The 24,539-nt window shown below is 42.0% G+C and overlaps 1 protein-coding gene across 1 annotated transcript; it reads left to right on the plus strand.

Moving 5' to 3' along the window:
• The first annotated feature begins 392 nt into the window (after positions 1 to 392).
• Positions 393 to 1,673, plus strand: LOC147747488 (E3 SUMO-protein ligase KIAA1586-like). The gene has a single exon (XM_086925642.1). The coding sequence runs from the start codon at positions 393 to 395 to the stop codon at positions 1,671 to 1,673; it is 1,281 nt and encodes a 426-aa protein (XP_086781768.1).
• Positions 1,674 to 24,539: the final 22,866 nt, after the last annotated feature.

Consider the following 24,539-nt stretch of genomic DNA (forward strand, 5'->3'; position numbering starts at 1 on the left):
CAAACATTTAGCTAGGTGCCAAAAGTTATACGGAAAATATTTTTGCCAAGCAATTTTTCAATTTTTTCTCCTCGCCAACCATCAGTGAATATGAGTGACAAATGCAAAAAATAAATTGACCCAATGCTTTCTGCGAATTGAGGAAATTTTTCTGTTTTAAAAGGGCATTTTGTGACTTTCTCTTTTTTATTATAATACCACCACAAACCAGGATGGGTGGCTCATTGGGCCACAAACATTTAGCTACGTGCCAAAAGTAATACGGAAAACATTTTTGCCAAGCAATTTTTTCTCCTCGCCAACCATCAGTGAATGAGTGACAGATGCAAAATATAAAACTGACCCAATGCTTTCTGCTTTCTACAGAAATAAGCAAACGCAAATCCAGCATCATGGATTTCTTTGTGAATGCGAATAAGAGATCGCGGTTTGATTCGGAAAGTAGCCTAGTACAACCTGGTGCGTGCTTGAAAGATGTACCTGCACAAGATTCGGAGAAATTGATGTCAAGCCAAGGATCGATTCCACCTTCTCCACTGGAAGACTCTTCAACAAAGATCCGGGATGTGGGCGCCAATTTTGAAAGGGATACCACCTTGCCAGAGTGTTGGGACCACAATCAGTGGGCTCAATTTAAAGAAAAGTATACATGGCTAAGTTGTGAAAATGGCCGCCTTGGCTGCAACATATGCAGTGAGGTTAAGCTACTTGGAGCATCACAGGGTGTGGGTTTGTCAAGAGAATGGATCACTGGGAGCATTGCTGCATCTGGCCCAACAAAAGCTAGCCAGTTAGGCTCACTGCGGAAAAAAAATCATAAGCATAAACTTTCTGAAGCACATTGTAATGCATGTGCTATCCAAGATGCATCCAAGAAGGAGGTACTGCCGTCAACGTTCCTGGAGCAGCAAAGGCATTTTCATGCTTCAACGGTTAAGGTGTTTCGCACTCTTTACTTTTGTGCAAAAAATAATCGCTCCTTTTCAGACTTTCCAGGTCTGGTAGCTTTGCAGGTTGCTAATCAGTCAGATATGGGCTGGATTCTACACAGCGAATTCACTGCAGCACAGATAAATGATTGCATTGCTGAGGAAATGCGGAGAAAGCTTTGCATAGGCATTGTTGAACAGGCTCCAAAAATATCTGTTTATATTGATGAGTCAACAACCCATTCTTCATTGACTGTTTTAATTATTTATGTTTGTGCTGCATTCAATGGAAAAGAGCTCCTAACCTTTTTCCTTGACTTGCTTGAGTTGCCTAGGGGCGATGCAGAGTGCATTGAGTCCTCACTCTTGAAATGCCTGGAAAAACATGGGTTTTGCAACACGTTCCTTGCTGACAATTGGATAGGGGTGTGCAGTGATGGTGCCAGTGTAATGCTTGGGAGAAACTCTGGTGTTTTGGAGAGGCTATGTTCTAAATACCCTCGACTTGTAAAATGGCACTGTCTATGCCACCGGCTTGAGCTCAGTGTAGCGGACACCGTTGATACAGTGCCAGGCCTTAAGCACCTTGCATCATTTTTTGAAAAACTGTATGCTGTGTACCACCAGTCTCCCAAAAATCAGCGGAAACTTTCTGCATGTGCAAAAGAGCTAGAGATTGCAATTTTGAAAATTGGGCGAGTATTTTCAATCCAGTGGATTGCTTCTAGCAAAAGGGCAATATGAGCAGTGTGGGAGTCATATCCAGCCCTTCACCAGCATTTTGTTCCGGCCAGTTTAAGTACTTCTCGTGATGCCAAACACCGGTCTACTTTCAGCTGGCTGAATAGAATTCTGACATCTTCCGATTTTGTGCTCAATCTAGCTGGTGTTGCAGATGCGGTTCATGAGATTGGAACACTGTCGGAAGCACTTCAAAGGGATGAAGTAACTCTGCCACGAGCTTACCAGCTCTTCAATCGTTCAGTAATGGCGATTGAAAAGCTTAAGGAGTTTCCAGGGACACACAGGAAGGAGGCTGAAAAAGCTATTGAGAGTGGCTTATTTAGAGGAGTGGCAATCAGCTGTGAGGACTCACGTGGGCAGGTCAAAATAAACCTTCCCCAGTTTGATCAGAATCTGGCAGATAACTTGCGTTCTAGGTTGTATGCGCAGTCTGCAAGCAATAGGTCGGCCACATCATCTCGGACAGATGAATTTTTAGCTCTTACATCAGAGATAGATGTTCTCAACCCACAGAAGTGGCCATATGACATTGAGAGCCCATGGTTTGAAGGTGAGGAGAAACCTCAAAACCTGTGCAGGAGATTCTGTCTTAATTACAAAGGCGTATCTGAAGGCTTCAGAGTCCATATTGATAATGGTGGTAATGACATTCCAGAGCAACTGCAACCTGTTTTGAGGGCGATAAACACACTTCCTTTGAGTTCAAGTGACTGCGAAAGGGTTTTCAGCACAATGAACTTGGTAATGTCACCCATACGAAACTGCCTTGGTATCGGACGCCTTTCATCATTAATGTTCATAAACCTCATGGGTCCTCCTCTTCCTCTTTGGAATCCAGTGCCATATGTGAACAGGTGGTTGATTGCTCATCGTCATGCAGATGATAATCAATCTAGAAAGGTCGATCCTACAGCCCAGCACAATAAAAGATATGCAGACGCATGGTCGTTTTTTAGTTCATAGCTTACAATGATATAAGCTGTCTCACATTTTTCCATGGCCAGACATCCTGTGGCAATATAACATGTCCCATAATGTCTGAAATAACAGATGTACAGAGTATAAGGCTTTAACTGTAAGTGTGCACCTTGCATTTTTTTCTCTCATGGTCACAGTGTATTCTAAATAAATGTAAATGTCGTGTTCTAGGTAGCGTAATAAATTTTATAGTTTTGATAATCACTATTGTAGTTTCTAGTATGTGCTTTTCTTCTGCTTTTTTCAACACACTAATTCTACTTTTGTTGCAATATATGCAAATGATAGATCTGCCTTACATGTGATGTCACTTCCTGTCGTGATGTCACTTCCTGTCGTGATGTCACTTCCTGTCGTGATGTGACTTCCTGTCGTGATGTCACTTCCTGTGACCACGCCTACCTTGGAGAGTCCCCCCACTTCTTTTTTTAGGACTTGTGCCCTGTATATATATATATATATTAAGAAGAGGCACGCACTTGTGGTAAGTGGGAATAAGGCTATTTATTTTTCAGGTCTCCCTCGACCCTTCAGTAGGAGAGATATGCGTATACATAAGACTCAGTGATTGTATGGACAACTGTATACTTGTAATAGTGATTTTATAACACACTAAGTATGAGTTACAATCTTTATAAATAAATAAAGTAGTGTCTGCATAAGTGTGTAACTGAGTAAATGTAAGTATGATTCATTGTTTGTATAAGTGAGTAGGATGGCTGCATAACTGAATAGCATGTGTGCTGGTGTGTAGGTAGATATAGGTGTATAAGTATATTTGATAGTGTTCTATTGATCATTGACAGCATGTATGAGTGAATCTATAAGTAAGAGATTAGATGTGTATCTAGGTCTAGGAATCACTAAGTGGGCTTTTAGAAACTTGTATTGGTGTGTCAATGGATTCAAATATAGTACTCTTTATTTTACAGTGAGTGATAAAAGGTTATACTATTGTATGATGAGGTTATCTGATTGACACGTGGATGATGTCATCAGTGATGTCATTTGAGATATCATCAGTGATGTCATCAGTGATGTCACTGACCATGTCATGAATGATATAATATGTGACATCCAAGAAAGAAATAATTCCCTTGTGAAAAATACAGTAAAAGCTAAAACATAGCCTCAAGGTACACTCTAGAGTCAAAACTAGTGCAATCACGAAAGTATAAAATACAACAAATTTATTGTGAATTTAAGAATAAAAACAACTCATTTCATACCTATACATATCATGTTTGTCTAAACAAATGGTTAAAAATGACATACAATTAATAACACAATCTATTGTGGCCTGCACAATTGAAAAGACAGACAAAAAGTGTAAAACACAAAACTTGTAAAATACAATTGGTACATTTAAAGCTGTAAAATATTCACTCCTATGTATCACCACAATTAATTTCAATGTAAACATAGGAGGAAGAGGCTTAAATTGTACAAAGAATTGGTGTTGACGCTTTTCGGTGGTTCAGGACTAAAATGGAGTCCACCTTTGTCAAGACATTTCTTGGTTGTCTGTCGTACTTAAGGGTCTGTGCAGATACCCTACAATAGATATGCATACAATTATACACACATACATGTTGTCATCTATACAATATTCACATTATCCTCAATGCAACCTGATTGATGAAAATCTTCAATAGTATTATTATGAGAGAATACCTTAACACTCACTATAACAGAGTAAAAGAGTAGATATATGGATCTATAAATCCTCCCTGTCACCTTCTAATTTGGTAGTGTCACCTTGGGGGGAGCTATATATCTACATATGCACTATATGACTGCCTCTATATCCGCTTATTAAGGGAAGTTATGCCTAGGTTCAGAGTTCGTGAACATACTAGGGCCTTCATATGGACTCGGTTCCCTGTGGGTTCCTGTTTCTTCACTATTAGCTACAGAGGTTAATGGTAGACCATCTTACCGATGCAAATGTTTCCTACGAGTTATCGATTCTCGAAGTTAGTGATTTTCAGCTCAGCAGATAATGGCACCCTATTGATGGGAGTTCTACCTTGGTTCAGTACTCGCAGACAAATTAGGGCCTTCATATAGACTAAGTTCTACACTATTAGAGACAGGGATTAATGGTAGGCATTCTTACCTATGCAGATGTTTCCTAGAAGTTTGCGATTCTCGAAGTTAGCAGTTCTCATCTGTGTAGATAATGGCACTCTAATTGTTGGACTATCGTTATAACAGGGATTTTGAAATATGTTCCTGCGAATATGTTAGAAAGAAAGGTTCTTTAGAGTAATATTCTATCTATTCCCATGGTATATCCTGCTAATGTTTAGTGTCAAGACTGACGGGACTTATACCTATGTTGGATCTGTACCTACTGTGGGAACTTGGTATATATAATTGGAATTAATGTTCTCTATGAGAGTCTCTTGTAGATGGTTGTCTTAATATCGAAAAAGTTAGACAATATCTGGCATGCTGTTGAGCCGGCTTATAACATGGAGAGTTTCTGCAGACATACCTGCTATAAAAAGGATTTGCCGGACGTCTCACTGGTTAGTATGAGAAGAAGGGGAACTGCCCTTTTTGTTCTTATGGATAAAAGTCTTGGCAAAATCTAAATGGAAAGAGCCATACTATTATCAGCGATCAATTCTGTCTCATAAGGCTGTAATATTTTGTTAAACCTATTGTAACATACCTGCTGTTGCAGGTGCTCGCTGTCAGTCTCACCGAGTGTAGGTAGAGGAAAACTGGAAAGCTGCTATTCTTTATTATAAAGAAGCTGTAAGGACTGGCGGGACCTGAATAGGAAAGCCAGCCGCTCATTAGTGCTATGTTTAAGATTGCCTACTAGTAGTGCTTAAATTGGTGACCGTCCTAGGTTAGAAAGGATTGCATACCTGGGTTTGACAGGGTTCCGTAATGAACTCTATAGAAGCGCTTCCGTTTGGAGAATTGGCCGCCAGAGTAGTAGGGACGCATAGGCCTGGTGTGGAGAGAGAAGGGAGTGGATTACACTAAGATAACTGGCTAAAGGTGAAAGGAGAAGGATCGTTAATCTCTCTTTCTCCAAACAATATATACATGGGAAAGAATCTTACCTCCTAGGAAGAATCGCTCCCGCTGCTAATGGGGGTTCAGTTTCGAGTGCTACAATCACCGATTCCCACCGGTATTTAAATATATTAAACTATCTGGCGATTGGACTAGACTACATTGCTAATGGGCCAATCGCACGGTGAGGCTAAGAGCATGAGGATTTGCATATTGCACCTTCTACTATTGCGATTTAATTGGCTGAGCTGGATAGGTCTGGGTCCCGCCCCTAAGCTAGTCTGCGGTTGCCGCTCTGGTCCTCCGCTATTGCGTCCGCGTGTTTCCGAGTGTCCGTTTTAGTGACAATACTGTTTAAAGGGGACTTGCCACAATGAGTGTGAAGTGTGGTACACAAATTGGCCTATTGTTTATACATACGGTATAATGGTTGCAATAAAACACGGTGTTCGGCCCATACCCATAATCAAAGTGCAATTAAATAATCTGAGAGTTTTATTTAGTTAAATTGATACTCCGGCCATCTTTATTAGATTGTGGGAATAAGGATAAATATCTGCTGCATGAGAGTTAGAAGCTGTTAGCTATGGACGGATATCGTTATTCAAAGTGTAGGGTTTTGCTTAAGAAGCAAATTTCCACCGTACACATCTACTACATCTGTTAGTAAAGTTTAGTTTATGCAATAAAATACTGTTAAATGCTTACCAATTGGTATTCCCCGATGTTGCTACAAGATTATAAACTAGTGGCAGTGTGACATCATTAGCAGTGGATTGCGGGCTCACGAGTCACAGTTCAGTGAATTTCAAAGGTTTTTTAAATGCTAATTCCTATCTATAACAGGCCTCAAACCTATGGTTTATGTATTTATTATTATTTAAAAATAATGTATACTGATTTTCTACTTTTTTTAAAAACTGTTTATTTTTAGATATTTTATTTTTTAAATTACATTATACATTACATTACAAAACATACTTTCTCACAATGAATTACTTTAGTTTAAATACTTTGCAAATAGGCAGTAGACTTTTAAGTACAGTAGTTACAGTTGTTGCTATGGGCAACTCAATTTTATACACAATGCAACATTGAGGTCAATGTGAATTTCTAGTTAAATGTAATTAATTACTTTTTGGATTACTTTTCTAACCACAGGACTGGATCTTAAATTCAGTCCTGAGACATCACCTGTAAACAGTTGAGTAAAAGCGTTTTGGTTACAGTAGTGATTTTTAAATAATTTTATTGTATTTTAAAAGGTGACACTTAGAAACTTTTTCACATAGAATCACCAATGTTATCCTAAGGTAAGTAGTGTTAACGTTACTTTTTCTTACTCATTGGTGGATCCTGGTTCCAGCACGAGTACATCTCCTGTAAACAGTCGAAAGAATGCGTTTAAGCCATACAGGCAATTTTTAAGGAATATTTTTAGTTTGTGAAAATAGACACAGAAGCTTTTCTGGAGAAAACCACACAATAGATGGAAGGAAATACAAGTTACTGGTAAGTACGGTTATAATTACTTTTCAGGATCAGTACTGGGCTCAAAGAAGCAGCACCGAGGTCACTCCTAATAACAGGTGATTAAATCGGAATTTGGGTAATTCTGCTGATTTTATAGGATTTTTTTGAAGTTCAAAAATCCACACTTAGAAGAATTTCCAAGTGAAACCAGTCAATGTTCGCCTATGGAAGGAAATTCAAGTTACTGGTAAGTATGGTTAGAATTACTTTTCAGAGTCAGTGTTGGGCTAAAAGATGCAGCACTAGGTTCTCTCCTGATAACAGGTGAGTAAATAGGAATTCGTAGTTCGGCTGATTTTACTGCAATATTTGTACGTTTCAAAAATCAACACTTAGAAACTTTTCTGCTGAAAACCACACAATGGATTCCTATGGATGGAAATGCAAGTTACTGTAAGTACGCTTAGAATTACTTTTCAGGGTCAGGGCTGGGCTAAAAGTTGCCGCACTGCGAGCTCTCCTGATAACAGGTGAGTAAATCGGAATTCGTAGTTCAGCTGATTTTACAGGAATATTTGTACAATAGTGAAGGAAGGTGTCGGGCCTAAGGTGACATGTGTGCAAACACACCCTGTGGCGTGTTTTAAGTTGCAGGATTAAGTGCCCTTGAATCATGAGGTCCCCTGGGGGCCAACTAGCCCACCAGATACCTAGTATGCACCAGAGGGCTGCTTTTAGAGAGGTGTTCTGAGGCCACGTCCCTGTTTACGACACTCTGCAACACAGCTATATGCTAGTGTGTGAAAGTTTTCATAAACGGATATGTACTGCATAATTGTCTAAAGAATGCATTTGTCATATATGATGAATGTATAACTGTCGAACTATAAGGAAGTGTTGTACCATGATACTGTAAGCTCTTTAGCTACAGCGTGCTCAGCTACTTCTGAAGGACACAGATGCAACATATGAACATAAATATGTTGGAAGTCTGTCCTTCCCTCTTCAATGCTGCTTAAACTGCACACATGTGGTGGGTGATACAGGCAACCTTGCACCATGGTGTAAGAATATCTGTCTTGTGTGGAGTTTCTTTTTGTGCAGGAAGACACACCTTCCTGCACAAAAACAATCAGTAAAGGCATTTTTCTCCTACAATGTATCCTGCTCATCGTAGCGTATATTTGAATGAAAAAAATGAGAATAAATGAAAATCCATAAGACCTTGCTTTTCAAATGACCAAAGCTGCAAAAATCCCCCCACTAACTCCCCAAGCACCTGGAAACCCTCAAAGTGAGTAGTGCGCTCTATACATCCCTGAATGATTGATTCATACGCCACCACAGTGTGTGTTTGAGTGTTATCAACAGGCCCTGCCATTGGTTTGGCTGTCTGTAACTCTTAAGGGTAGTGTAATGAACAGTGGTACCTTCTTTAATATACACAGAATCTCTGAGATTGCTTTGGTTTGGCTTCACCTCTGAGAGCTACTTTCAAGGCACTGGAGAACTACCAGTAGCTCCCAAGCTACTAGTTGGAGACCCCTGGTATGGATAGTGACTGGGAAATTGTAGTCCTGGAGCAGAAATATGAAGGTCATTACACCACTACATGCATAATTCATAGCATTTTACAGCACTCCATTCCCTAAAGCGTGCCACACTACATGAATAGATACTTACTGAGTGAATGATTACATTAATATAAGAAAAAAAGACACTGAGTGGATTCTTAATTGGTTCACGTTTACTTTACTGAATGAATTACTACATGGTACAAAAAGAGTCTTTTTCAAATTGCAACAGCAGTCACACTATGTTAGCGGGAGTATATAGATACTGACTGGGGAATTGTAGGCCTGAAGCACAAATGTGAAGGTGGTTACACAACTATATGCATAATGCACAGGAGTTTGAAGCACTGCATACCCTAACGCCTGGCTTACTGCAAGAGTATATATACTTATGTAACTGCAAACACATCAACCAAGCAAATCAATCTCTCTCAATTTTCCAAATGGACACTGATTCATAGTGTTATTCTACACAAATAACAGTATCCCTTGCAGTGTATAAAGAAAAAGTAAAAATATTAGATAAATAAATGTATTAAAACTCATAGTAATGGAATTAAATAAATTAATACTCAGATATAAATTAGAATACTCAAAGTTTAATTGAGAGTATCTCTTGCATGGGATGTAGGGAAAATAGGGGTTTAGGGTAATGAAGAATATTAAAAATTGTTTTACAAAAAAAGGGAAGTTATTAGAATAATACATCGAAAAAACGGGGAATGAATGTTTATAATCGTATTAAAAAAAAGTAACCTATAGAAATGCTTTAATAAGAAAAACGAGTTTAAATAAAGCATTTTAGAAATCAAACTAAAGTTAAAAAGTATGGAAAGAGGCACATTTACATAAACACGTGACACACTAAAACAGTGCAAATGAGAACAACTGTCAACTGAAAAACGTGACTTAAAAGTGAGAGGAGCAATAAATTGATCCCATAGACTGTTTAGTAACCAAAATGTATATAAACCACACCCGTGGGATAATTAGTTTTGTTTCAGAGAATCAATACGGGTGTAGAAACTACGAGCAAGGTAATGCTTTGGGACTACAGGAGCATCTAGACTTTATCTTTCATTTCCTCAGAGGGAACATATTGTTAATGTATATTTAAAAATACATAAAACATTATGTCCCTTCCAGAGGAGTTGGAAGAATTTCGACGGACGAAGGAAAGAATATCGAAGAGAAGTAAATTATCTTAATGGGTATATGTTTCATATATTTAAGAAAGAAAGCAAAAATATTTAAATGATTATACAATGTGGTATGATTATGTTTAAATATAATATAATAATGAGTTCAGTAAAAAACATTACAAGAAATATAGATTATTTAAGGAATTACTACGTGCAAAGTAATTATTAGGAGCGATGTCATAATCTTCAATTTATCTTCCATTTCCACAGAGGGATCATATTGTTATTGCATATTTTAATTTTATGATCCTTCAACTGGAGTTGGATGACTTACAATCGAGTATTTTAGTATGCAAGTATTTTTTATTGATTGATAAAAGTAGTATAAATAAGCTTTCAAGAAAATACTTTCCAATAAAGGAGAATACTCTTTATCTTCTAGAGTGAAAATGGGTTAAAATTATTTATATTGAGTAGTGCTTTCACCAATTTTCACTCGTGAAGAACAGGAGTATTATCTTCGCAAGCACTCTTTTTCACCAAAATAATATAATTGTGTCTTCGAATGTTAATGTGAATATTAAATCTTTCAATTTTTAAAAATTATTGTAAAATGTAATAATGACATGAAATGTACATGAAATGCACATAAAAAAAGAAAGATGAAGTAGTGAAGGAGTATCTGAAAGTAAAAAAAGCCCTAACATTTAAAAAAAGATGATGGGGCAACATTTATATAATGTAAACTTAAGAAATGAGAGCTTATGATAAAATAAAAGAAATGTGATCCAACGCGTGATACCAATCAATGAAAAAAAATTGCATTTCACCCATGTGACGAATGTATAAGACTCAATAAAAATATTTTGAAAACTTGTGCATTTTTCTTTCAAGGATTCTTTGAAGAATTATACATGTAATGAAAGGACAAATTACTCCACGCTAAAGGAAAAAAGTCAGCACAATTATGATACAATACAAAACATAATAATATTTTTAAATACCTTTACAGTGTACAAACTCATAAGTAGAGTACACAGTTTAGGTTAAAAACACCCTACCACAACTAGAGTATATTGTAACGTCACATAGAAATAACAAGCCAATCAACATTAGGATCAGGAAGGTAGACTTAACCACATAACAGCCAATCAAATGTTTTTCAAAATCTGCGCAAGGAAAGGGATTGGTCGCTAATACGTCTTCTTACAATGCTTCACAACCAATCAAAAAGAGGTGTTGAAAGTTTCTCTTTTTAACATACGAGCAAATCAGATAACCTTGCAAGTACACACAGCAAGAGGCAATTATTGAAGATGACTTGCTTTCGCAAGATCCCAAAAGATTTCTTCCAGAATAAGTACACACTTCACTGCCAGACCCCATTTCATGGATATCCAGGCTCTCAAGCCTAAACACATCAGAAATCATCTCTTGTCACTTTCTCTTCTTTTTTAGTGTATTGTGCGAGGCAGACTGCGTGAACCTATGCCTAGAGCCCTCGAAGGCTCTGGAGACTGCCACGCCCCAGGGCCAGCTCCTACAATGTCCCGGGGGGGCTACCCCCGGGACACTGCTGTTTGCTATGAGAGGGCGTGAGTCTCGCGCCTTCCGCCCTCCCATAGCAAACTTAGTTTGTATTTTGAAAGACACAACAGTGAAATCTGTTCTCACTTTCAAAATCCAAACCAGATTGCTTTTCCACATGCATGATAGCATCTCTCCATGCAGAAAAGCAATGCCGGCTCCCGAAGAATGCAGGAAGCCACCAGGACCATGGGGGCATTGTGGCTCCCCCCACGGTCCCCAATATTTTTTAAAAGACCCGGGGGATAGGGTCCTCAGGAATGTTAGAAATTACTGATAGGGACTACTTTTTTACAGTAAAATTAAAAGTTGCACGCCCACCTCAGTGCGGCCCCCTGGTGTGCACGTGCTGGATGCACAACTCATAATCTGTAGGGTGCGCGACTCCAGCACTTTTGGTGCACAACTTCTACGTGTTTGGGAGCCGGCATTGCTTTTCCACATGGAGACCTACTAAAATGCAGCTCGCCATGTGGAAAAGCAATCTCATTTACATTTTGAAAGAGAGAAAATATTTCCTTGCTATGGGAGGGTGGGATAGACACCACAGGACACTGCAGGAACCGACCCTCCCACAATACATAAAGCCTGAGCAGTGGTGGACCTGGGACTTTCAACACCTTGCAGCCCCCCCCCCACAACAATTTTTTATTTTTAGCCCGACAGTACGGCCCCCTGGTGTACACGCGCTGCATGCATGACTCATAATCTGTTGTGCAGGACCAGTGCTAGGCATGGGCAGCGTGGGCTGCTGCCCAGGGCTTTGCGCTCAGCCCACCAACATGAGGCCTGAACCGATTGTGTGCCCTGTTGTTTTCCTGTCTCCTTGCAATTAAGGTCCGGGGAGGCCCTCCCTCCCTAGGCCTCTCAGGGATGGTGTCTGGAGGCCTACAGGAGAGAGACACTTCCCCTACTCCCAATTGCAAGGAGACCCATTCAGAGATACTGCGGGAGGCCCATTGTACAGGATTTTAGCACCCACACAGTGTTAACTCTCAGCCCACAAGCAATTCTTACACCTATCAGGCTGGAGGTGTGAGAATTGCTTGTGGGCTGATAGTTAAAACTATAGGGGCGCTAAAATTATATACAATGGGTCTCCTGCAGTGTCTTTGAATGCTTTGCAAAGTTCACTTCAATAAATTAGAGGGGCCTCGCGCATTCCCTTTTGCCCCAGGGCCTCTCAAATCATAGCACCCTTCCTCCTGTACGCTGCACGACTCCAACGCCTTTGGTGCACAACTTCTACGCATTTGGGAGTGGACATTGCTTTTCCACATGGAGACCTACTAACATGCAGCTCGCCCTGTGGAAAAACAATCTCATTTACATTCTGAAAGAGAGAAAAGATTTGCTTGCTATGGGAGGGCGGGATAAACACCCCAGGACACTGCAGGAGCCGGCCCTCCCACAATACATAATGCCCCAGTGAGTGGTGCTCCCCGGGGCTTTGAACACCTTACATCCCCCCCAACCACTTTATTTTATGCCCAAGGGGTAACGGGCCCTCGAGTGCTCCAGGAAGAGGGCACGCGGTCCCCCTCCCACAATACATAAAGCCCCAGGGAGTGGTGGTCTCTGGGCTTTGGAGACCTTACAGCCCCCCTACCATTTGTTTATTAGCCCCGGAGGTAATGGGGCCCTCGAGTGCTCCAGGAAGGGGGCCATGCAGGCCCCCTCCCACAATACATAAAGCCTCGGGGGTGATGGTCCCCACGGCTTTGGGAACCTTCGACCCCTCCCCCCATCATTTTTTTTATTTTACCCCTTGGAGTGATGATCCCCGGGGCTAGAGAGCCCCTCTGGTCCCCCATAAAATGTAATAATTTTGCTCCCGGTATTTAGCCCACCCGAGGTCTAATTATAAGGGCCCCCCATAAAATTTTATAATTTTGCCCCGGTATTTACCCCCCCAGGGGCTAATTATAAAAAAACTCTGTTTTATTTTATTAATTTTACAGCAGAGTACGCGTACCCTACACGGACCTGTTGATTTTTTTTTAAATAAATGTGGGCCCTGGGGGTCCTTCTAAGCAGGTCTAGAGGGTAAAAGTATTTCTATCCTGCCACCTTTCTCCGTTTTGCACACATATTCCGTTGACTCCCTCAGCCTCGCTTCTACCGAGGCACGAACTGGCTGCCAACAGTTCCTGGTTTCGAATGTTTACAACCCCTTGACAGCCAATTAGCATTGAGCGCGTGATCGGGACGGTGTGCTTATGCTACGATGCCAATCCTCGCACAATCCGCGGATCCACCGCCCCCAAAGATATATATGTACTTTTAAATGTAATTTTCTCATAAACTACTGAACAGATTTACACCATAAAAGCAAAAGGCATGTGTCTGAACCAAGGACTACCTCTTTGCCAAATTTGATGTAAATCCGTTCAGCAGTTCGGGCTGTAGCCTTGGTTAAAGGTCCTATGGGAAATTGCATGGGGAAAACAAGTTTTGGGACCCCATTTTTTCTCGGCCCCTGATTGACCAATCTCCCCCAAACTTTCAGGAAAAGAGCGGAACTGAGCTTGCCAAAAGTTTGGAACATTTCGAGAATATTCATCAATCGACGCAAAAGTTATTGGCAATAGAATGTTGCGGATTTCCTATGGATAATAGGTCCTAACTATAACTACCTACTATATATATATATATATGACCTACTGTCGCCAGTAGGTAGATATAGTTAGGACCTATTTTCCATAGGAAATCCGCAACATTCTATTTGGAATAACTTTGGCGCCGGTTGACGAACCTTCGCGAAATTTTCAAAACTAATGGCCAGGTCCGCTCTGCTCCTATCCTGAAAGTCTCTGGGTGATTTGTGATGCGGGGGCCGAGAAAAAGAGGGGTCACAAAATGTGTTTTCCCTATGCAATTTTCCATAGGGACCTTTAGCCCCGAACTGCTAAACGGAATTACACCAAATTTAGCAAAGAGGTAGTCCTCAGTTCAGACACGTGCATTTTGCTTAAATGGTGCCAATCTGTTCAATAGTGTTTTAGATATTAAAGGAAAAAAGTACATATATATCAGGGTGGAGCCTAATGACACATCTCATTGTGAGATCTGATTGGCTGTCAGCACTTTATCCAAGAAGTGTTGGCAGCCATCTTGGGACCAATATGCATGATAGCACCTCATTAAAAAGCATTGCAGTTAATAGAATGTTTTAAGACTTTAGTTACATTATAAATCGTTTGTTGATGGTACCATACTCATTTTAGGAATTGTGGTGTGTTCTAAGGTGATTATATCATGTAAAAAAGCCTTCTGCTGGGATATCATGAATCATGTTTGAGAGAAAACTATTTTCTCATGCTTGTCCCATAGAGGTTTGGAAGGTGCTCCAGATGCTAAAATGAGAGCATAGTTTCTGTAAATTCACATTATCTTTCTCAGTCACGTGAGAATGAAGTCTGACATTCTCAGTAAAACATGTACATCCAACAAGGGGAGAGACTGTCAGTTGATTCCTCTGTGTTCTACTGCAGTTTCCCAGAGTGTTCTAAAGAACAACTAGAGCGCTAACAGCCTTACTAATGACAAAAGTATAGCACACCTGAAGCCATCTTGATTGGAATAAACTGGTTACACTTAAAATATTTAATTTAAAAAGGAATAAAATGAGGGGTTCATTTTGTCCTAGAAATTATGGTTAGTGCTATAGGAAGAAAAATTAGGACATTTTTTAAGTCAGATCTCAAATATCTTACTGTTATATTTCAACACAACAGAAGCAGCCTGGCAGTTGATTCCTTTGTGTTCTACTGCAGCTACCCAGAGTGTTCTAAAGAACAACTAGAGCGCTAACAGTCTTACACATGACAAAATGATGGCACACCTGAAGCCATCTTGATTTGAATAAACTGGTAGCACTTAAAACAGTTAATTTAAAAATGAACAAAATAATATGTGTATTTTGTCCTAGAAATTATGGTTGGTGCTGTAGAGAAAAAAATTAGGACGTTTTAAGTGAGATCTCAAATATCTTCCCTGTTATATTTCAATAGGAGCAGCCTGGCAGTTGATACCTTTGTGTTCTACTGCAGCTACCCAGAGTGTTCTTAAGAACAACTAGAGTGCTAACAGTCTTACTTATGACAGAAGCATGGCACACCTGAAGCCATCTTGATTAGAATAAACTGGTAACACTTAAAACATTTAATTTAAAAAGGAACAAAATGAGGGGGTACATTTTGTCATGGAAATTATGGTTAGAGTTGTAGAAAGACAAATTAGGGCATGTTTTAAGAGAGATCTTACATCCTCTTCTATTTAATTTGAAAATTCTGACATGCGGACTGAACAATCACTTACAATACCAGCAGTAGACTTCCAGTTAACTCCCTGGTGAGCACTACCCCCTACACTATTCAAACACCACTGCACTACCCTAAACCCTAAAACACTACCCCCAGCACGAGCCCCTACACTACACAAACACCACTGCACTACCCTAAACCCTAAAACACTACCCACAGCATGACCCTGTACACTACACAAACACCACTGTACTACCCTACACCCTAAAACACTACCCTCAGCACAAACCGACAAACACTACACAAACACCACTGCACTATCCTAATCCCTACATCTACCCCCAGCACGACCCCATACTACACAAACACCACTGCACTACCCTAAACCCTAAATCTACCCCAGCACCACCCCCTACACTACCCATTCACCACTGCACTACCCTAAACCCTAAAACACTACCCCAGCACGACCCCCTACACTACCCAAACACCATTGCACTACCCTAAACTTTAAATCTACCCCAGCACGACCCCTTACACTACCCAAACACCACTGTACTACCCTAAAAGACTACCTCAGCACGACCCCCTACACTACACAAACACCACTGCACTACCCTAAACTCTAAATCTACCCACAGCACGACCCCCTACACTACATAAAACCACGGCACTACCCTAAACACCAAGTCTATCCTCAGCACGACCCCCTACACTACACAAACACCATTGCACTATCTTAACCCTAAAACACAACCCCAAGCACGACCCCTATATTACACAAACACCACTGCACTTCCCAAAACCCTAAAACACTACTCCCAGCATGACCCCCTACACTACCCAAACACCACTGCACTACCCTAAACCCTAAAACACTACCCCCAGCACAACACCATACACTATACAAACACCACTGCACTACCCTAAACCCTAAATCTATCCCCCAGCATGACCACCAACACTACCAATTCACCACTGCGCTACCCTAAACCACTATCCCCGGCACGACCCCCTACACCATAAGTCTTCAAACTGTGGTGCGCGTCCCCCTTCAGGGGGGCGCGCACTTCATCCCACCACTTCACCTTCTTGAGTCGGGTGTCTCAGCCCGGGCTGCTGCAGCTCCGGTTCCTGGGAGCTCGGCTGAGAGTGTCTGGAGTCAGAGGCCAGAGGCGCAACTGTTGGGGAGGGGCATGGGGGCTAATTATTCCAGCAACAGGAAGAGTAGACATGCAGGGGCTCTAAGACGGAGTGAAAAAAAACAAAGCCTCATTAACGCGGAATGGTCTTTTAAAGACCAGCTTCTGAATTGCACAGATTTGGATTGTAGTTTAGCCCTGCAGTAGTAGTCTGTGATGGCGAACGATCATGTTTGTAACACCTTAGCAACTTTCACATGATTCGGTGAATTGTAGTGTTCCTTCCACTGCATCTACTACTTCACGAATGGCATTATTTGTAAACGTGGTCATAGAAAAGTTATTTTAAATTAACTTGCTTTGACCAAGCCATGGACTGAGGGTGTCTGGAGTCACAGGTCAGAGGCCAGAGGCACAACAGTTGGGGAGGGTTAATTCTTCCAGCAATAGGAAGAGTAGACATGCAGGGGCTCTAAGAAGGGGTGAAAAAAAACAAAGCCTCGTTAACACGAAATGGTCTTTTAAAGAACAGCTTCTGAAATGCACAGATTTGGATTGTAGGTTTGCCCTGCAGTAGTAGTCTGTGATGGCGAACGATCATGTTTGTGTGAAGTACTCAGGTGCGGCTGGCAGTTCCAAAACTGTCTGTGTGTGTGCCCGGGAAGCTGTCTCATCCCGGCTGACACACATGACGAAGCCCTTTGAGCCCTATGGGCGTTGCACATCTGATGTGAAGGCATTTGAATCCCCCAGGTCTTAGTCAGAACCCCCTTTATGGGCGGCACCCTTATCTGGTTAAATACACCACTGGGCTCAGCAGCTACCTCATCCCTCTGGTCTTCGCAACTGAAACTTGTCAAAAGAGTATGCCTTTGTTCAGGATTTCTCTTATCTCTGATCCACACTTTGGGGACCCTCCTGCACCCAAAGGGTGTGTCCGAAATGCGACCCTTTGCAAGTCGAAACTGGTCAGACAGGAGGTCCTGTATGTTTTTTAAGGCCTTTGACATGGCTGCCGCCACCAATTCAGATACTGTCAATTCTCGCATGAAGATAAAATCCATGTCCATAACATATCTTACTGTTGTGTCCTGCCTCATGTACCCATGCTCTTCATCCATGTCTGCGTGGAGGGGAGTGACAAAGGGGGACAATGGATTATCAGTGTTTAGCAATGCAATCAGACCCCATGGCCCTAGCTGCTGTTGAAACTTGAAGAGAAGGCAGAGATTGAAATGGGACAGCTCACAGGGGAGACTGCCCACTGTAGCTCTCCTTGAGCCATGTGACGTCTAAAACCGGAAGCATGGCAACACCTGGCCGTACTCCACATAATCATGGATTTTTCAATTGTGTCAGAAAGTATGTTTTGTGGAACGTCTTTTTCTGATATCTTGTTTAGGGGCAAGGATGTGGCACAACAGCCAGAGCTGATGACTGTAGAGCTGGGAAACCAGATTCAATTCTTGATGTCTGCTCAACATCCTGTGATTCTGGGCAAATCACTTAATTTCCCTGTGCTTTCAAAAAATGAATGTGTGCTTGCGTAATGTAAAAGATGCTCCTGTAAACCTTTGGGTCATGTTCGCACTATATAAAACTGCCAAAAATATATTACAACATTTTGTGAGCACTCCCGTTTCAAGGCACTGCTCAAGACTGGAACTGGAGCTCAACCTAAGTATGGCAGAAGCAAGAATCCATCCACACATTGTCTCTGTAGAGAAAAACATGCACTCCCACACAGGGTCGGATTGGGATCACAATTCGGCCCGGCACTGACGAAAAAAGTGGCCCACATTCAAGAGGCGTGGCCCATATTTAAGGGGCGTGGCCCACATTCAAGGGTCGTGCCCTTTCATGAAACACCATTTGCACAGACAAGGAATGAAAGTGGGAGGATACTGTTCTTGCACACGACACAGGGCCAAGGTGACAATGGCCTACATGCTGAGCAACAAAAAAAAATAGCAAGGCCCCTTTTTTCACAAAATTATTCCAGCCCTCCAGCACAGGAGCATCTGAAAAGCAGCAAAGCCCCTGCTATTACTAACCTACTTAGCCCTCCCCAGACCTTCAGCTCAGGAGCACATGAACAGAGGTAAGGCCCCTGCAATTAGTAAATTAATCAGCCCTCCAGGCCTCGGGAAAATGTCCTGGCACGGGAGCACAAAACACAGCTTTCTGGGTCATCCACGGTAGCCAGGTAGCCAGGGGGGAGGCTGAGGTGAAGCTGGTGCATGGGAAGTGCCTTCCCAGTGTGTTCTGGCAGTTTGAGTATTTACCATTTACTGTAGTATTACCCTTGTACCTGTATATGGTACCCTTTTGTAACTTGCACAAGTCACTTTTCTCTTGTAACACACTGTTTGCTACCTCTCACTTTTGTTTGCTTTAGATACTTGCACAAGTGCCACCATTGCCTACGTAACGTTTGTTCTTGTGCTGGAGTGTCTGCCATTAATTGCAGTATTATACCTCTACTTGTATTTTGTACGCTTTTGTAACTTGCACACATATCTCTTTTTCCTCCTGTAATGTATCGTTTGCTCCTCTTGTATTTTGGTTGCTCACTATTGTCACTTTTGATTCATGTAACTTAACGTTTGCTTTTGTAATTTGTCCACTTATAATTTTCTCCTCATGTATTATTGCTGTTCCTAGTGTGAAGCGCTCTGACACCTTCGGGTAAAGTCCGCGCTATATAAAATCGCATACATAAATAAATAAAACAAAAAAATTCCAAACATCACCTGGCCCCCACAGCAAGACCCATTCTTCCTCGCTCACTATGCCCTGAATGTGAAGGGCTGTGGGCGAGGTGTTAAGACTAACACCGTTTCTGGGTTGCATGGGCGCCAGAGGGCCGAGGTGCAAATGTATCAAAGGCCTGAGAAACACCTGGCCCCCAGGGAGGCCGATTATTGCAAACAATCACCCCTCCCCAGCCCAGCCTCAGCTTGATTGCTTGGCAGGGTAGGGGTGAAGGAGAGGCCACAGCTGACAATCGCTGTCTGGCAGCACAGCGAGGCTGCTTTCATTTTCTCAGTCTCTGTCTCCGTGCACTCTGTGGGCCGGTTTTTTTTCTCCCCTTTCCTAGTCCACTCTCTGTGGATTGGGACAGGGGAGAAAAAAAACGGCCCACAGAGGGCATTGAGGCACCGGCCCTTCGGCCCATTCCTGAATGCCCGCCTTGCCAATCCGCCCCTGCTCCCACACCTGTGTTTTGGGAGTGTTTTTGCTAATCCAGCCTACATTTTCGGCCACATGTATCAATGTTGCCGTTTTCGAATCCTTAATTGCGAAAATTAAGGAATTGCAATTAAGAATTCGCAAACGGCAATGCATCAAAATTTCGCAAATATTTTTGCGATTTCTTATTTTTCCTTAATTGCGATTCTCAATTTGCGAATCACAATTAAGGAATCCCATTCCCATTGATTCCTATGGGCCCAGAGGCCCATAGGAATCAATGGGAAGGCATTCACAATTTGCGATTTTCAATTTGCGAATCGCAAATTGAAAATGCAATTTCAAGGGTGCAGGGGGGGTCCAAAGAACCCCTCCCTGCACCCCTGAAATTAAACTTAAGTGCAATTTACATACACACATGTCCCAAGGACATGTGTATGTGTAAAATGCAACTTTCAAAAATGCAACTTTGTGCATTTTTGTAAGTTTTCGGTAAATTAGCATGAAGTCCAACTTCATGCTAATTTACCTCTTCCAAATTGCGAATTCGCAATTCTGAAATGATCATGCATTGCATTTAAGAAATCTCACATTGAGCAATCTTAAATGCAATCGCAATTTTAGAAATCGCAACATATTTGCGATTTCTAAAATTGCAAAAATAGCAAAAAAGCTTCATGCATCCCAAATCAATGAATTGCATTCACAAACGGCCAAATTTTGCGATTCACACCGTTTGCGAATGCAATTCAGTTTTATGCATCTAGGCATTTGTGTTTTATGTGAAAAATAATGCACCAATGTATTTTGTTGTGCTAAATTTTCTTGGAGACTTTTCATTTGAACTTTAGAATAAGCACATGGACTACCAAAAACTTCAGTTTACTAAACACTCTACCTTTATCTAATATTATTTGCCCTATATGACCTGGGCTCTGCGGGAGGGAATGGCCATCAATGATGCAGAGTGCCAGCTTCCAGAACTTTTTTGTCAAGTGGTGGAAGCGGCGGTGAGGGCTCAACACGTAAAAATGTTTAGATGGGGGGCTTGTCCGACAAAAGTTTGAAGACCTCTGCTCTACACTATGCAAACACCACTGCGCTACCCTAAACCCTAAAACACTAACCCCGGCACGACCCCCTACACTACCCAAATACCACTGCGCTTCCCTAAACCCTAAAACACTACCACCGGCACGACCCCCTACACTACCCAATCACTTCTGCGCTACCCTAAACCCTAAAACACTACCCCCAGCATGACCCCCTACACTACCCAAACACCACTGCGCTAACCTAAACCCTAAGATACTACCCCCGGCACGACCCACTACACTACCCAAACACCACTGCCCTGTGATGCGTTTTAAGTTGAGGAATGTTGTGGAATTCCTCTTCAATCTTGACGGTCCCTGGGGGCCAACTAGCCCACCAGGTACCTCCAGTATGAGCCAGAGAGCTGCGTTGCAGAGAGGTGTTCTGAGGCCACGCCCCTTTTTACACCTCTCTGCAACCAAGCTCTGTGGTGCTTGCTGGAGGTAGCTTGTGGGCTAGTTGCACCCCAGGGACCCTCAGTATTCAAAGGGAGTTAATCCCCCAACTTAAAATGCGCCACGGGGTGCGTTGCACAGTGGTGAAGGGAGGGGGCGGGGCCTGAGTTCACATGTGTGCAAACACACCATGTGGCGCGGTTTAAGTTGGAGAATTCATTCCTTGTCAATCCTGAGGGTCCCTAGGGGGCCAACTAGCCCACCAGGTACCTCCAGTAAGCGCCACAGAGCTGCGTTGCAGAGTGTTGTAAAAAGGGTCACATAGACAGTCAATCACAGTGCTACTAAATCCTAAATCCAGACACTTATACATCCACTCAGTCTTCAATGCACATTATATATATATAATTGTAACGACCGGATTCTCAGACCATGCAGCCTACCAACCGTAGCTAACCCAGTCGTCACGTAACCACACTCTTCTCAGGCCACTATTTACAAGATATCTAGAATACTCACCTGAGAAGGTGAAAAAGAGCTATTTACAAGCCTATACAGTCAAAGATACCACTAACATCTAAAAGGATTTCATATCTTATCCTATAATGACCTCATTTTATATTCTTTAACATCACCCAACGATATCTTTAACGTCACCCGACAATTCTTTATAGTCTCACGACTGTCTCTTTGACGTCACCCGACGATATCTTTAACATCACCCGACGATATCTTTAACGTCACCCGACGATTCTTTATAGTCTCACGACTGTCTCTTTAACGTCACCCGACGATCTACACTAATGGGGATTCACCTTTAAAAGTTATTTCCTAAATGAAGTTCACACTCTCCCTCCATCATCAGTTACCTTTTCAGAAGGGCCTATTCCATCCTTCTGTACGTCAGGACCTGGTTAAAAGGAAAGGTCAATCCCATTCATAAAAACAACATTCAAAGATATTTAACATTAAATATTTATTCTACAATTCAGCATAACAGAATGAGCAAAAGAAGCATGAGTTAAGTTAGTCGCTACCTGTAACCTAAAAAGGGAATAAGAATGAATGATTAGATATGTTCTACACTAAGCTCAGAATGCCTCACCTTAGACGTGTGTCTTTCCATCTCAGCAGCGGAGCTGATCCTTCTCTCGCTTTGTCTTCAATGTTCGGGACTCCGCTCTCCCTCTATGGCTCACGAATACACGTCTGCACCGCTAAGCCTCATCTACACTGCCATGCTTTCGAAATACTCGAACCCTCTTCTGGACTCAGTCTCTGCCACTCCTGTATGATGCTACTACAGGACCCTTAGTCACTTTCCTCCTTCGCTTCAGGATTTCAATTAGCAGATGGTATCAATCTCTCTGCACCAGCCTCCGGACCAACTTCTTCCGTCTACTTCACATGTTACTTTCTCCCTGTCTCTCTACTCGCTCTTTATTAATATAGAGCTCTCTTTCTCTATGGAAAATTCCGGTATTAGGCCGACTCCCACCAAATTCCTGTACCAGTCCCCGGCTCCCTTCGCCTTCCACAGTGGCTACCTGCGTATTGCGTCTAGAGCCGGGAAGACAAACACATTCCTTTGATAAGGGCCAGTCTTGACCGGTTCCTCTCTAGCGAATAACAGAATGAATTCTAAACACTAGCCTTACCCTGCAAGCGCCTCAGACAGTCGAGGCAGAAGTACAAAATGGATTTTCTCTAGCTTTCGAGCCTGTAGGCCCAAGAAAACGGAAAAAGGCACTAAACCCTGTCAAAGCGCATAGTTAAGCACTACAAATGAATGCAAATGCAACTAGGACTGATATGGTAGTGGATTATAGTCACCATCAGTCTGAAAATAGACTAAAATTACCCTGTCACTACAATAATACTTATTCAAATATAAAACCAAACTACATTCCCTGGATGATGTCATCAGTGATGTCATCAGTGTTGTCATTTGAGATGTCATCAGTAATTTCACTGACCATGTCATGAATGATGTAATATGTGACATCATCAGCAGTGGATGCGGGCGTGCGAGTTATAGTTAGTACAACTAACTATATCTGAGGAATATTACCTACTGACTGTCGTCAGTAGGTAGTTATAGTTAGGATCTACTGTCCATAGGAAATCCGCAACATTCTATTAAGAATAACTTTGGCGCCGGTGGACGAATCTTCGCGAATTTCTCAAAGTTCGTGACCCGCTCCACTCTGGTCCTTCCCTGAAAGTTTGGGGGGGATTCGTCACGCGGGGGCCGAGATAAAAGGGGGGTCCCAAAACGTGTTTTCCCCATTTTAATTTCCATAGGGCGGTCAAACTCACTTTTAGCCCGAACGGTTGAATGGATTTCCACCAAACTTGGCAAAATTATAGGGACTGGTAGCCCGATGTGCCTTTGCTATGTCTCAAGATATGTGCTCCAGTGGTTTTTGAGTAATTTAGGTTCAAAAATATATATATATCTATGGGGAGCGCTCCTGGCGCGACACGTGAGGTGCGCACGGAAAGCTGATTGGCTCTCGGGCGTCTGTAAACATTCGAAACAGTCCGGACCGGCCGCCATCTTGTGTCTCTGTAGAATTGAGACACAAGAGGTGGGAAAAACAATGGGGGAAATGACCATAAGGGGGAAGAGTAGATCCCCTTTGACCCCCTAGGTTTGATGTGGGGGCTATAAAAGGGCCCCGCGGGGCAAAAAAGCATTTTTTTTGTTTGATTTGCGCGGGGGGAGCGCCCAGTACGCGCACCGGGGAGCGGACCAGGGAGCGTACCATGGGGAAAAAAGAATGATAGAGTTTTAAATCAAATTATTAGAAATTGGAGGTAGTTCTAAAAAGAACTTTTTTTTTCTTCTTTTTGTTGTTTTATATTTTTTTAATGTTTTTTGAACATTTTGTAATTTTTTTGGCTTTTATGAACTATTTTGTACTTTTTTTGGGTTTTTTTATGGGGAGAAACAAAAAACGGAATTCAAAATGGCTCAACAGGAG

This window comes from Lissotriton vulgaris, chromosome 1_1 (assembly GCF_964263255.1).
Source record: "Lissotriton vulgaris chromosome 1_1, aLisVul1.2, whole genome shotgun sequence".
In the NCBI taxonomy this organism is placed as follows: domain Eukaryota; kingdom Metazoa; phylum Chordata; class Amphibia; order Caudata; family Salamandridae; genus Lissotriton; species Lissotriton vulgaris.